This window comes from Macaca mulatta, chromosome 8 (assembly GCF_049350105.2).
Source record: "Macaca mulatta isolate MMU2019108-1 chromosome 8, T2T-MMU8v2.0, whole genome shotgun sequence".
In the NCBI taxonomy this organism is placed as follows: domain Eukaryota; kingdom Metazoa; phylum Chordata; class Mammalia; order Primates; family Cercopithecidae; genus Macaca; species Macaca mulatta.
Genome location: NC_133413.1, coordinates 128,977,972 through 128,990,622, shown reverse-complemented (window position 1 = coordinate 128,990,622; position 12,651 = coordinate 128,977,972). Strand labels below are relative to the sequence as shown.

Sequence of the window (12,651 nt, the reverse complement as noted above, 5' to 3'; positions counted from 1 at the left end):
TGGAGAGTGTTATGTGTATATTATATGAGGGAAGTGTTAAAGAAGGAACATATCTTTCAGGAACTTTAGCTAGAAACAATATATAAACATGAAATTTTAAATAACCTGTCTCAATTCTAATAACTAATGGTGGGGATTGGAGTATATTTGTTTTTAAGGTCATTGATTCATTTAGCAACATTTATTGAGGGTTAAGTATGTACAACTGTGTAGGCTTTGCACGTGCAAAGATGAGTAAGATAGCCTCTGCTTTGCAGGTGGCAGTCAAGTAAATCAGTAGTTTCAGGATAGCTTTATGGTTTTGTGATTTAAAATTTTTGGTGAATTACATAATTAGATTGGAAGCAACTTTTATTTGCTTTTTTGAAAAATATATGTTACGCATCTGTACTGAATGGCAGTGAGTAGGATTGAATCAGTATCTTTCCATCATATCTATGCTCAGTCTATAAACAATGATTGAACACCTACTGTAAGGTTGTTATATGGCTACACACTACATTTGTAAAGCTCAATAAGATGTAGTCACTTCTTCCAGGGGCTCCCAGTCATAGACTTAGCAGACCTGTCAATAAATATTTGCAATGCATGATACATACACACACATGCAGATCATATAAGAAGAAGAGGTGGGCTGGGCATTGTAGCTGATGCTTGTGTTCCCAGGACTTTGGGAGGTCGAGGTGGGCAAATCGCTTGAGCAGATCGCATGATACCTGAATCCCTTGTCTAAGCATCATAGAACCTCTGCATGTATCTGCCCTTGTATTCTCAAGGGCAGATATAGCTGCAGGAGTTCAAGACCAGCCTGGGCAACATGGAAGAACCCTGGAGTTCAAGACCAGCCTGGGCAACATGGCAGAACCCTGCTTCTACAAATAATACAAAAATTAGCTGGGTGTGGTGGTGCACACCTGTAGTCCCAGCTACTTGGGTGGCTGAGATGGAAGGAACACTTGAGCCTGCGAGTTTGAGATTGCAGTGAGCCATGATCACACCACCGCACTCCAGCCTGGGCAACAGTGCAAGACACTGTCTCAAAAAAAAAAAAAAAAAAGAAACAAAGAAAAAGAGGGGAATTGTCTTTATTGCTTAAGAGGATATACTGGGTACAAGACTAGTTAAAGCTTTACAGTAGAAAAAAGAGAAAATTTATGTTTCCTGAAGCAGTTATGTATGCAAATAAGGGAAAGGAAGAGCATATGATGTTAAAAGGTCAGTTCTGTCAAGGCAGAGAAGCACAACACATTTCAGGGCATTGCTAGCAGTTTCTATGTGGCGGTTCCTTGGTTGGGGAGCCAGTTCATTCTGAGGGGCAATTCAGAGTGTTTTCACAGTGTCTCTATTCAAGGCCAAACTCAGATAGAGGAACATTAAAATTTAATAAGTCTCCATCCCTTGTTTCATGACAGAGAGTGTCTGGCGTGGGTGGAGATTGGAAGAACTGGAAGTTGGGTGGCTTCCTGGAGAGTAAGATGCAGTTGTTCTTGGGAATGACAGCGGATGCCAATGCATCCCTCAACTCTTCTTGCATCACTGTGAGGAGAGAAAGCAAGGTCTGGCACTTCATTCCAGATAACCTGTTAGTGTCACCTAAATCACATGAAAATGGCATCCCTCAGCCGCAATCCTTGGAGAGTCCAGGCTCATTTCCAGCAAGCAGCAATCCAAGCCCTGCTTCTGCTGATTAGGATAAGACCTGTTTTGGAGAACATTTCCCTTCCAGGAAAGTTCTGAACTAATCTAATACTTTTGAGCTATAATTTTTACAATTTTATTAAAAAATAAAACCAAATAACATTCTAGCTGAAAATCACGATATTATTCATAAGTAAACTCTCAAACACCTTTGAATAAAAATATCTTTGGAACCTCTCTTTCCATTTTGGGAGGGTATTAGGGAGTTGAAATGAGAGGGAGTGGGTTTTAAAATTTTTATTTTTTAGTGTGACAAAATATACATTAAATTCATCATTTTAATCATCTTTAATTATATGGTTCAATATCATTAGGCACATTCACATTATTGTATAACCATCACCACCATCCATCTCCAGAGAGTTTTCATCATCCCAAAGTGAAATACTATACCCACAACTCACCGATAACTTCCCATTTTCTCTCCCACAGCCCCTGTGTAGCCATTGTTCTATTTTCTTTCTCTGTAGATTTGACTAACTCATATAAGTGAATCGTCCAATAGTTGTCCATTTTTGTCTGGCATATTTCATTCAGCATAATGTCTTCAAGGTTCATGCATGCTGTAGCATGGATAAGAATGCCATTCCTTTTAAAGGCTGCAAAATATTTCATTATATGTATCACATTGTGTTTATCCATTCATGCATCCACAGGCATTTGGTTTATGCCTGCTTGACTGTTATGAATAATGCTGTTATGTACAAGAGCATACAAATATCTGAGTTCCTGTTTTCAGGTATTTTTTTGTGTGTATATATACCTAGAAGTTGAATTGTTTGATCAAATGACAATTCTGTGTTTAATTTTTTGAGAAACCACCATACAGTTTTCCACGGGGGTGTATCACTTGACATTCCCACGAGCAATGCAGCTGGTTTTCAATTTTCTGGGGAAGTAGGTTTTTACATATGAAAAAAAGATGGTGCCTTCAAAGGGGCATTTCAAAACAATGCTAAAATATGTGCATTTGCAGTGAAACATTTCTCTCTTAAATTTTTTAAAGAGCAATGTTTGTGAAATTAATTTTGGTTTTTAACTCATTTTGAAGAATTCAATATTAGTGACATTCAAATTAAGTAAAAGTGACAGCAGCAGCACTTCCCATAAAGACCACAAGCTACCTGCAGTGTCAATTCAATAACTAGGAATCTGTTAGGCACAGGAGTGGTGGTGAAGATCAGGGAAACAAGAAGAGGGCCTCGAAGCTGACCAGTGAGTTGCCAAGCCCATTAGATTAAGTAAATAACTTTAGTGAAAACAAGAAAGGGCAATGATGAGCACAGAAAAGAGAAATCAAATGGGGACACCTTTGACACAAGCAAGGAGATGGAGGTCATGCATTGTAGGAAGCCATTGGAGAGGTGTTTGATTTGTAAATATTAGGGACATGAAATTTCAGGGAAAACAAAGCAAAGTCTGTCAAAAATGGTTTTAAATAAATAATTCTAAGTACAAAAACCTAAATCAACTATTGCGTTTGCAGTGGAGGAAGGAACAGCTATGGAGGATTAAAATATTTGTGTGAAGAATAAGGCTACGTGTGTGGAAAGTCAAAAAACTGTATTCTGCCTCCTGTTTATAGATACCTTACATTTTGAATGCCAAGTATTTACTAGCAGAGAAAGGCTTCCTTCTGATTTAAGGATGATTGTGTAAAGGAAGGGAATTGCTGGTTCATTCTGCAGCTGAACAAGTGTTTCCTTAATGTCTCTTATGTGCCAGGTCCTGGACTCAGGAATGGAAGTCATGGAGATGAAAAGCAGATGGTACCTGCCCTCCAGGAGCTTACAGTTGTGCTGGGCAAGGCAGATAGATCAATTACATGGACATTCTCAGTACTGTGAGGAAAATGAAGCACCAGGGGACTGTGTGCAAGAGGGAGCATAGGGAATGGGTTCTTGCTCTGGTAGCCAGAGACTCCTAAAAGACTTTCTGAAGAAGAGGTCTGAGCTGACATGAGATGAATAGGAGTTAGCCTCCCGAAGAGCAGGAGGTAGGATTAGGTTGGAGTAGGACCAGCATTTCTAGGTAGTGGGACCACCATGATCAGAGGTGAAGGAAGTATGAGAGTCAAATTTGGTGGGGAGGTGATAGGGGAAGAGAATAGGAGGTCTACCAGCAGCTCAGTGGTATTCCTAGGTCATGAATTTCAAGGTAGGAAGCAGCAGAAGATAAAGCTAGACAGAAAGATCAAAGCTACACATTTTTCTTTTCTTCATTAATGTCTGAATCCATCCCATGCCAATCCCCCATCTCCCTACACAAGCACACCTTTTAAAAATAATCACAACTCTGGTGTATTTAATTGAATAGTCATTGTAAGTAGGCTAGTCTTTGGAGATGGAGAAGCTGATTGATATTAACAGTAATTAGCTTCAAGCTCTCAGAGGCTTTGGCTATGAGTTCTCTTTCCAGCACTGCCTAAAGTGGGCATTGTGGTTGGTTTCCCAGCATCCATTCTGCTATAGCCCTGCAGAGTAGCAGCAGTGTGGTTTGGGGAATTGACCTGAGCTGGTCAGTTGGTTTAAGGGTAATCCTATTTCCACTGCCAGGGTGTTAGTTCAGTAATAGGCATGTAATTCACTCCTGGCCAATGAGAAAAGAGAATAAAATTTGAAAGTGGTTTGGGAGAAAAAGCCGTAGTCAACCAAGCCCTTTCTGCTTCAAAACTAAAAGCTTATAGTCTAGATGCTACAAAGGGACCCAGGTTCAGGATAAAGGTGATGCTATGGATAGTAGAATGGAGAAAGAATAAAAATCACAGTGCTTGATGAAACAACCAATAGGCAAATCAGCTAATTCTGAACTTGTGCCATTACTGGACTTCTTATTCTGACAGCTAATAATTTTCCTTACCGTTTAATCCAGTTTGGATTTTTCCATGTGTGATATGAAATCATGTATCCTAAATGATTCATAATTTTTGTGACTTTTCTGTATATACCAGTATAGAATGCCCTTTTGTGAACCTAACCTCTTCGAGCCTCATTTTCCTTATCTGTGAAATGAACATAGTTATGTCTCAGAGTTTTTCATGAAGATCATTTGAGATTCAGAACAAAGCCCAAAAGGGAGATATGAACTAATACATGTTAAGTGCCCAGAATGTACCACTAAATAGGAAGCTTAGAGACTAGGAGAAGAGAAATTCATAAATAGTGTCCACATAAAGTGGTAGAAATAAGATCACATGCATTTGGACCTTTGTGCAATCAGTTTGTTTTTTTAAAGAAATATCATTTAATATTTGAGCAGTATGTTAGGTGTAGAGCTATTGGATTTGCTGATAGATGGAAGGGAAGTGATGAATCATAGAGTGATGTTATGGACGTCTCATCAGTTTCTGTGTAATTTGTGAAGACTGGAACAGGCAAATTGTTTCTGCTGCAGTTTTACTTGTCTGACATTCATAAGAAAGGTCTGTCTAGCCTGCAGTTAATATTTGGAAGTCACCAGAATGTTGATTGGGAACATGGGAATAGATGGTACCTGTTAAGGAGAGAGTGGATAGTGGGAGGAAAACACCACTTCTTTTGGGAAGCCTACCTCATCCCTCAGGTCTAAAGTACTCATCAGAATCCTGGCAAAGATGAGGCAAAGAGGAAACTGTGGCCTGAATGGAGTGCCGAAAGAAGGGTTGGGCTTTCTGAGTCACAGAAGCTGGTTGGAGGGAAAGAATGCTGAGAAAGGGGAAAGCCTAAAAATGTTGGGTAAAAGGAGATTATTGATGAAGTAGAGACCTGGGGAAGATGGGGGTATTAAGTATCTGGCCTTAACTTCTCTGTGAATAAAGGAAAGGGGATGAGGATAGGAGTTTACCTGAATTTGAAGAGTTGGGGTAACAGGGAAATGAAATAATTTACTACCAGAGAAGTCAAAACACATATACCTGCCATCTGCACACAGACATACATGGTAGTTCACGTAGTAGTGGAATGCATATCTTTTTTTTTTTTTTTTTTTTTTGAGACGGAGTCTCGCTCTGCCGCCCAGGCTGGAGTGCAGTGGCCGGATCTCAGCTCACTGCAAGCTCCGCCTCCCGGGTTCATGCCATTCTCCTGCCTCAGCCTCCCGAGTAGCTGGGACTACAGGCGCCCGCCACCTCGCCCGGCTAGTTTTTTGTATTTTTTAGTAGAGACGGGGTTTCACCGTGTCAGCCAGGGTGGTCTCGATCTCCTGACGTCGTGATCCGCCCACCTCGGTCTCCCAAAGTGCTGGGATTACAGGCTTGAGCCACCGCGCCCGGCCTGGAATGCATATCTTACAACATTCATTGCTATTTATTTGATAATACAGAGTACGTAGCGGGGACTCAGTAAGTGTTTGTTAGATGAATAAATATCCCCAGAAAATCAGCTTTAGATTTTATGTGTGGAATATCTATGTTACAGGGCATGGAAGAGAGTAAGATGCAAAAAACTGGAAGCCAAGGGGCTTGACGCCCTTGAGCCCTTCACTCTGGGTTTTTCTTTTTTGTCATGTAGAAGTGACAGTTCTGTTTGAAAATCACCAGTCCTTTTGTTTGCCTCCTTTATTACATTGTGAGTTCTTTGAAGGTAACATCTGTAAATCCATGTTTCCAGGATCTAACCCAGGGATGGCACATAGTAAGTGCTTAAGAAATATTGCTTGAATGAATGCAAGAGAGTGGACTTGAGTGGATTCTTAAATAATAGAGAAGGTCCAGAAGGAGAGAGGGTGAGCACTTTTCAGATGGAAGCAGAGATATAAACTAAACTGCAGGGTTGAAATAATTGCATGTGTGAGAAGCAGTGACAACGTTGCCCGATTTGGTATTCTCATCTGTAATGTGGGGATTCGTAACTTGCTAAAAGTCAAACAACTTGGAATTGAGGGCTTCTGGATTTGCACCTAAATCTTGCTGATTTTCAAACTCAGGGTTTCCCACTATACCATGCTCCCTCCTCACCATATTATTTATCGTAGTAATCACACCACTTCTTGACTCACAGATGCCTCGTTTTTTTCCGACTTAGGCTTGATGAAATATTTTCTGTCATGGACACCGTCTTTATGTGGTTTGTTTTCTGAGTTCTATTTGTTGCTTTTTCCTAGCTCTTCACTGTGGTTTGAATCCACGGGGCATTGATCACCCTGCCCATGCTGAAGGTATTAAACTGCAAATTGAAGGTGAAGGTGTGGAATCTCAATCCATTAAAAACAAAAATTTCCAGAAGGTGCCTGACCAGAAAGGAACCCCCAGGCGACTGCAGGCAGAATCTGAGACGGCTAAGGTGCGTAATATTCCAGTTAATTACGGAGATTTGAAAGCTGCAGCCTTGATATGTTGTAGTCCAGCCACAGAGAAGAGCTGAGTGCTTTCACTAATTACCGTTGTATCTGTGGTCAAATGAGCACTGTATCTTGCTGATAAATAACTATAAATGAAAATATTAACTGTATTCCCTTTGGAATGAAATTGAAACCCATTTGTGGCCAGTCTCAGAGCATGAGGCTCTGAGGTTATAGAGAAGAATGCCCTGTACTTAAAGCTAAAAGATTCACCTGCCAGGCTCAGACTTACTACTCTATGGTGTTGGGCAAGTCATGTGACTTTCTGAGTTGCACATTCTTCATCTACACAAGGGAATCATAAAATGACTTCTCTCATCAGGTCGAGTAAGTCAAATGATTGCATGCTTTTGGAAGCATTTTATAAAAGTCCCAGTACTGGCCGGGCGCGGTGGCTCAAGCCTGTAATCCCAGCACTTTGGGAGGCCGAGACGGGCGGATCACGAGGTCAGGAGATCGAGACCATCCTGGCTAACACAGTGAAACCCCGTCTCTACTAAAACAAATACAAAAAACTAGCCAGGCGAGGTGGTGGGCGCCTGTAGTCCCAGCTACTCGGGAGGCTGAGGCAGGAGAATGGCGTGAACCCGGGAGGCGGAGCTTGCGGTAAACTGAGATCCGGCCGCTGCACTCCAGCCTGGGCGGCAGAGCGAGACTCGGTCTCAAAAAAAAAAAAAAAAAAAAGTCCCAGTACTTCATGAGTATGAGAGGCTTGTGCTTACAGGTATTGTTAATTAGTAATAGCTGATATTTTATGAAATATGCATGTATATCCCAGGTACTATTTGAAGGACTTAATGAAAGAGAAAATCATTTTATTCTGCTGTAGGATACTTAGTTCTTTTCAGTCTTTAACCTAAACATAGGTACCAGAGAACTGACAAAATAGGCATTGGTGAAGTTGTGTGGAAACTTGGGTTCTGTGGGGTAGGTAATATTTTAGTAAGGACAGCCTCTTCTAAAGGCTTCCTCCAGTGGAACTGGCACTATCCGGGTATTTGTCTGAAACCAGTGCAGATGTTCATGTTGGGGGCACAGTGTTGTTGAAGATACTCATATTTGTTTTCCTCTTGGACATGGAGGAAATTAATCTTCATATAGTTTTGTTTCTCCCTTTGTGTATTCCCTGCAAGACAATTTCCTTTCAAATGTTGGTTGAGCAAATGAATGTATGCATGCCTTGGAAAGCAAATGTTGTAAGCACCCAAGAAAAATCTTAAGGAAAAAGGTCACCTTACTGTTGTACAATAACCACCTCCCTTCTCCTCCAAATAAGGTCTTCCAAAATCAGACGTGAATTTTTTGCTTTATCTACAGTTTGGAATAATTACTGTTATTGCTTCTCTTCTTTAGTGTGGATAATTAAAAATTGTTGACATTAAGTACGTGTGTGTTGTAGGGAATGGGGAATGATTACCAAGAAATATATTGCAGGTATTTTATGCTAGACATTTTAGCTAAGAGAAATGGCAAAACATAGCATATTTCTTGGCTGATGATCAATGAAGTTTGGTTTGTGAGCAGCATTGGAAATGAGTGAACGCTGTTAAGACAGCTAAACCTGATCAATCCATGTTGCTACATGGGCATCCTGAAAGAGCCGGGAAAAAAACGCCCTAAGGGTCCTTTTTAGGAAGATAAATAGACTTTCTATGAGTGAGATATTTTCTAAAGGATGCCTAAAATATTAAAAATTAGAGTAGAGATAAAAGAAAAGTTAACTATTGATATTTGTCTGATTTAAATTCAACTTTAAACATTTCTAGTGTGTATCTCTTATATTCGTAGAGATTGGTAATATACAAAATTTGATTCAAATCTGATGTGATTTTATTTCTGAATTATCTTGAATATGTGATATTGTTGTGAATCCTGAAATTTTGTGTCTTTGCCCCTGAAGCATTTTATAGTTGCTTTGCTGAAAACATACTTCAATGAGAGTGTGGATGTGTATAATGAGCCTTTCCTCTGGAACAAACTAATACTGGAAACCAGATTCATTTGAGTTTATGCAAATCATCTACAGTGAATACCCATCCCCAATAAATGAGGTTGAAAGGAGATTCTGGGTTTTTCACACTACCATCATATTTAGGGGTGAACAGACAAGAGGCTTTAGTAAAGCTTAGACAAAGAATTTGTCCACTTGTTTAAACGGAGGACGAGGGAACAACAGTGGCTGCTGGGGGAACAGAGTTAAAATTACTGTAGTGTGATTACTATGGATGGCAGCAGCATGACTGACCCTGACGCTTTTGTACATTAGACAACAGGCATTTGTTTTGTGCAGGTACAAACACACATTTACATTTTCCCTTCCGTTGCATTTAGAGGACTAGTAGAGTTGTGAGCCTTCTTCTCTTTTCTTGGGTGTATAATTGAATCTCTGGTAAACTGACCCATTCTAAACCTACCTTAAAAAACCTGTGGCTAGGAATGCATACCTCTAAAGCCATTCAGTAATGTAAATTGGTACAGCTTTTCTGGATGACAAGCTTGATAATAGTTATCAAAATTTTAAATGTGTGCAATTTGGGAGCCAATAATTTCCTCTCTAGGAACTTGCCTAAGGAAATAATCATCCATATGTACAAAGATGGCTACAGGAGAACACATTGAAAATAGCCCACATGTTCATTCACAGGACACTGGCTAAAGAAACTGTGTATTAATGCAATGGGATATAATTTTTCCTTTGTGAGGATGCAGGAGACCTATAGGTATTTATGTGGGAAAATGTATGTGATAATATTTTAAAGTAGAAAGGGAACGAGAAGGGCAGGTTATGACACAGTAGATATAGTTTGTTTCCATTTATGTAAAAATGTCTGTCTCTGTATAAAGGCATCACTGAGTCTGGGAGGGTTTTCCACAGTTTGAGCAGCAGTTTCTATCTGAAGTTAAAATTATGGAGAAAACGTTTACTCTCTGTACTGCTTTGCTTGAATTTTAAATAAGATGTGTATTATTTTAAGTGCATTTATTTTAAAGCCATTTTCAGATTGTCCCATTAACTTTAGTAGCTCAACCATGATTGTTGGGTTACTGTTTGCTGGGTTAGTATTATGCTTTCAGGGTGCTGAATTTCCTCACATGGCTTCTAATTCTTGCTGGTGGTTTATCTGCCAGTTAAGTGAATTATCGTGGGGTCTTTTTGGCCATGTGTGCCTTGAATTGTAGAGCCTTCTGGTAAGGGCTTTTGCATCTACCTTTACCTAAACTCTGGGATGTGAGAGCTCTGACCAGGTATTACACTAATGTTTCAATTTGGTGTTCTCTCTGTCTGCTTCTGACTGATTATGCAAATCAAGTTCTTCCATATGCAGACTTCTTACTGGGAACCTGGTTGCAGCTCCTTAGTGTGACTTTGGGCCCTGCCACACTGAGTCCTGCCATGTTGGGATTTGCAACCAATCCCTCAGCGCACCACCTGTTCCAGAGGAGCTTAGTGAGCTTATCTTTAATCGGCAGTGCTAGAGTCTGTGTGTATATGTGGATTAGGGGAGGATGGTAGCATGTGCTTAATCTATCCTGTTGACACTGAAATTTGTATGCTTTCATAATTTTAAAATGTGTGTGTGTATCTGTATTCATTTTGGGCAAAATAATACTCTATCTTACAAAGTGACATTTTGGGACCCTTAGCCCCAATTCCTCAAAAGACTCAGAACCCTTATTCCAGAAAAAGGTCATCTAGCCGCAAGCTGCCTCCAGCTCTTATAGACCAAAGAGAAACCAGTAGAGTACCCAGATCACTTGTAAGTCTTATTGGGAAGCATACAGTTTAGTTGGAAATAAAAAATGAATCCATTTGAAATGTGGATCCACAAAAAATACTTACCAATATGAGTCCTAAATTCTTGTGAGTACTTGGAAACTCAGAGGGAATATGCATGCCATGCCATGCCACAGCTATAGTTACCAGTTTAAGAGTAAAATACTCTGTTTACTTAGCTTCATAGGAGGGTACAGGCAAGAAATACAGTTGGCAAAGCATTTTCATCTCATTGGGAGGTCCAGAAGTCATCCAAGTACACAGCTTCTTTTGACCCATCACCCACACAGCTGTCACAGTTGAGAGTCCAGGTGAGGATGCGTCTTTTTGATACAGAGAAGGCACAGCCTCTTTTTTTCACTGTTCTTTTATACCATTCTAGTCATGTAGACTCAAGACAAAGCCACAGCTCCTAAAGACCAGGAGTGGTTCCACGTAGCAGTTTCCAAAAAACCAGCCCTATGGGAGACTGAAGTCCTTCTCAGACAGGCCAGCCCTGAGATTCATTAACCCTTTACTCACAGAGCAGTCAGAACAAGACTGCGAGGGAGCGTACTCTAGCCCAGGAAGAACTTAACCTGTGCTGTGAAGTATGGATAAATTCCAATAGGTAGCCCTAAGAATGGAGGGTGCCTTTAGCCATGACGTTTAAGCACTGTGAGCCAAGGTATGGTAGCAGAAATGCCCAGGTGTGTTCACCATCAGTCTCTTCGAGTCAGAGTTTGTGTGTCAGAAAATGAGTCTGGAACAATAGGTTGGGGCCAAACTGTGTGATGGAATTTGAATGCTGGAGTGAGTAGCATGGATTTACTTTCCACCTCCATTGTTCAATACAATAGCCACTAGCACATGTGGATATTCAGAGTTATTTAAATTGAATACAATGCAAAAATTGATTTCTTTGGTCATGCCAGCCACATTTCAAGTGTTCATTATCGCATATTTCCAGGAGCTGCTGTTTTGGACAGTGTGGACATGGAACATGATCATTGTGGCAGAAAGTCCTATTTGACAGTGCTGCTCTAATCTGTGGGAAACCATTGAAATTCTCTGGGTATAGAAATAAGATGAAAAATGGAATTGTGTTGATATTCTATCTGATCCTCATCCTTGGACCTGAGTGGACAAGTGCTTCAGTCATTTTAAAAAAATATCAAAATACTCAGGAGTTTCTTTTGAAATTGATGTTCCCAAATGCTCTGATGGTTGGAATTTGAGTTTCTATGGCAATTCTGGCTGTGGAATAAGATCAACCCATCAGCCTATCAGTATCCTATCTGTTTCCTATCTTGGAATTCTATAATGTGTCCTTACAAGTGGCCTAAACATGACATTGGGAATTCCTGACTTCTAGACTTGATTTTCTAGGTGTTCATGAGGAAACTTCACCTTGCTGTGTTTTTATGCCTGTCAAATAAGGGTTTCATAAGGTTGATAATCCCTTTTTTTTTTCCTGCCACAATGCTAATTCCTGGAGTCAGAGCTTTGAGTGTTCCTTATATTTGCATGCCTCCCCTGTACCTTTCCTTTATAAAAATGTATCCCCATTTTACAGCTGAGAAACCCAAGGATGTAAAATGACTCACTAAAACTTAGTTTCTGGCTAAAAATCTGGAGGAAGATGTAACTCTCTATGTCTAATGGCTCTAAATTCAAGATTTTTAATGCTCCTAACAGGAAATATACAAATGATCTATTTATTTCAAAATAAAATATAGTCTGTTAAACTGAGAATCTGCCAACTAGGCAAAAGAAGAGGTTAAAATGCTGCATGTATTCATTACTCCTCAGGGAGAAAACAGCAAATCTCGATTGCTGTATTATATAAGGGAGAAGCAATGCCAACATCTAAAACAGTGAAT

The 12,651-nt window shown here is 40.1% G+C and overlaps 1 protein-coding gene across 9 annotated transcripts in view; it reads left to right on the top strand.

Annotated features, from left to right (window-relative positions):
- The window catches only part of SAMD12 (sterile alpha motif domain containing 12), a 467,280-nt gene that overhangs the window by 36,250 nt on the left and 418,379 nt on the right, over positions 1 to 12,651 (top strand). For all 9 annotated transcript variants that reach the window (XR_013396953.1, XM_077942866.1, XM_077942870.1 and 6 more), the window contains exon 2: positions 6,778 to 6,956. Coding sequence is in view for 8 of the 9 variants with exons in the window: in XM_077942866.1 (XP_077798992.1) it covers positions 6,778 to 6,956 (179 nt within the window). In the remaining variant the exon portion in view is untranslated. The remainder of the gene's footprint in view (positions 1 to 6,777; positions 6,957 to 12,651) is intronic.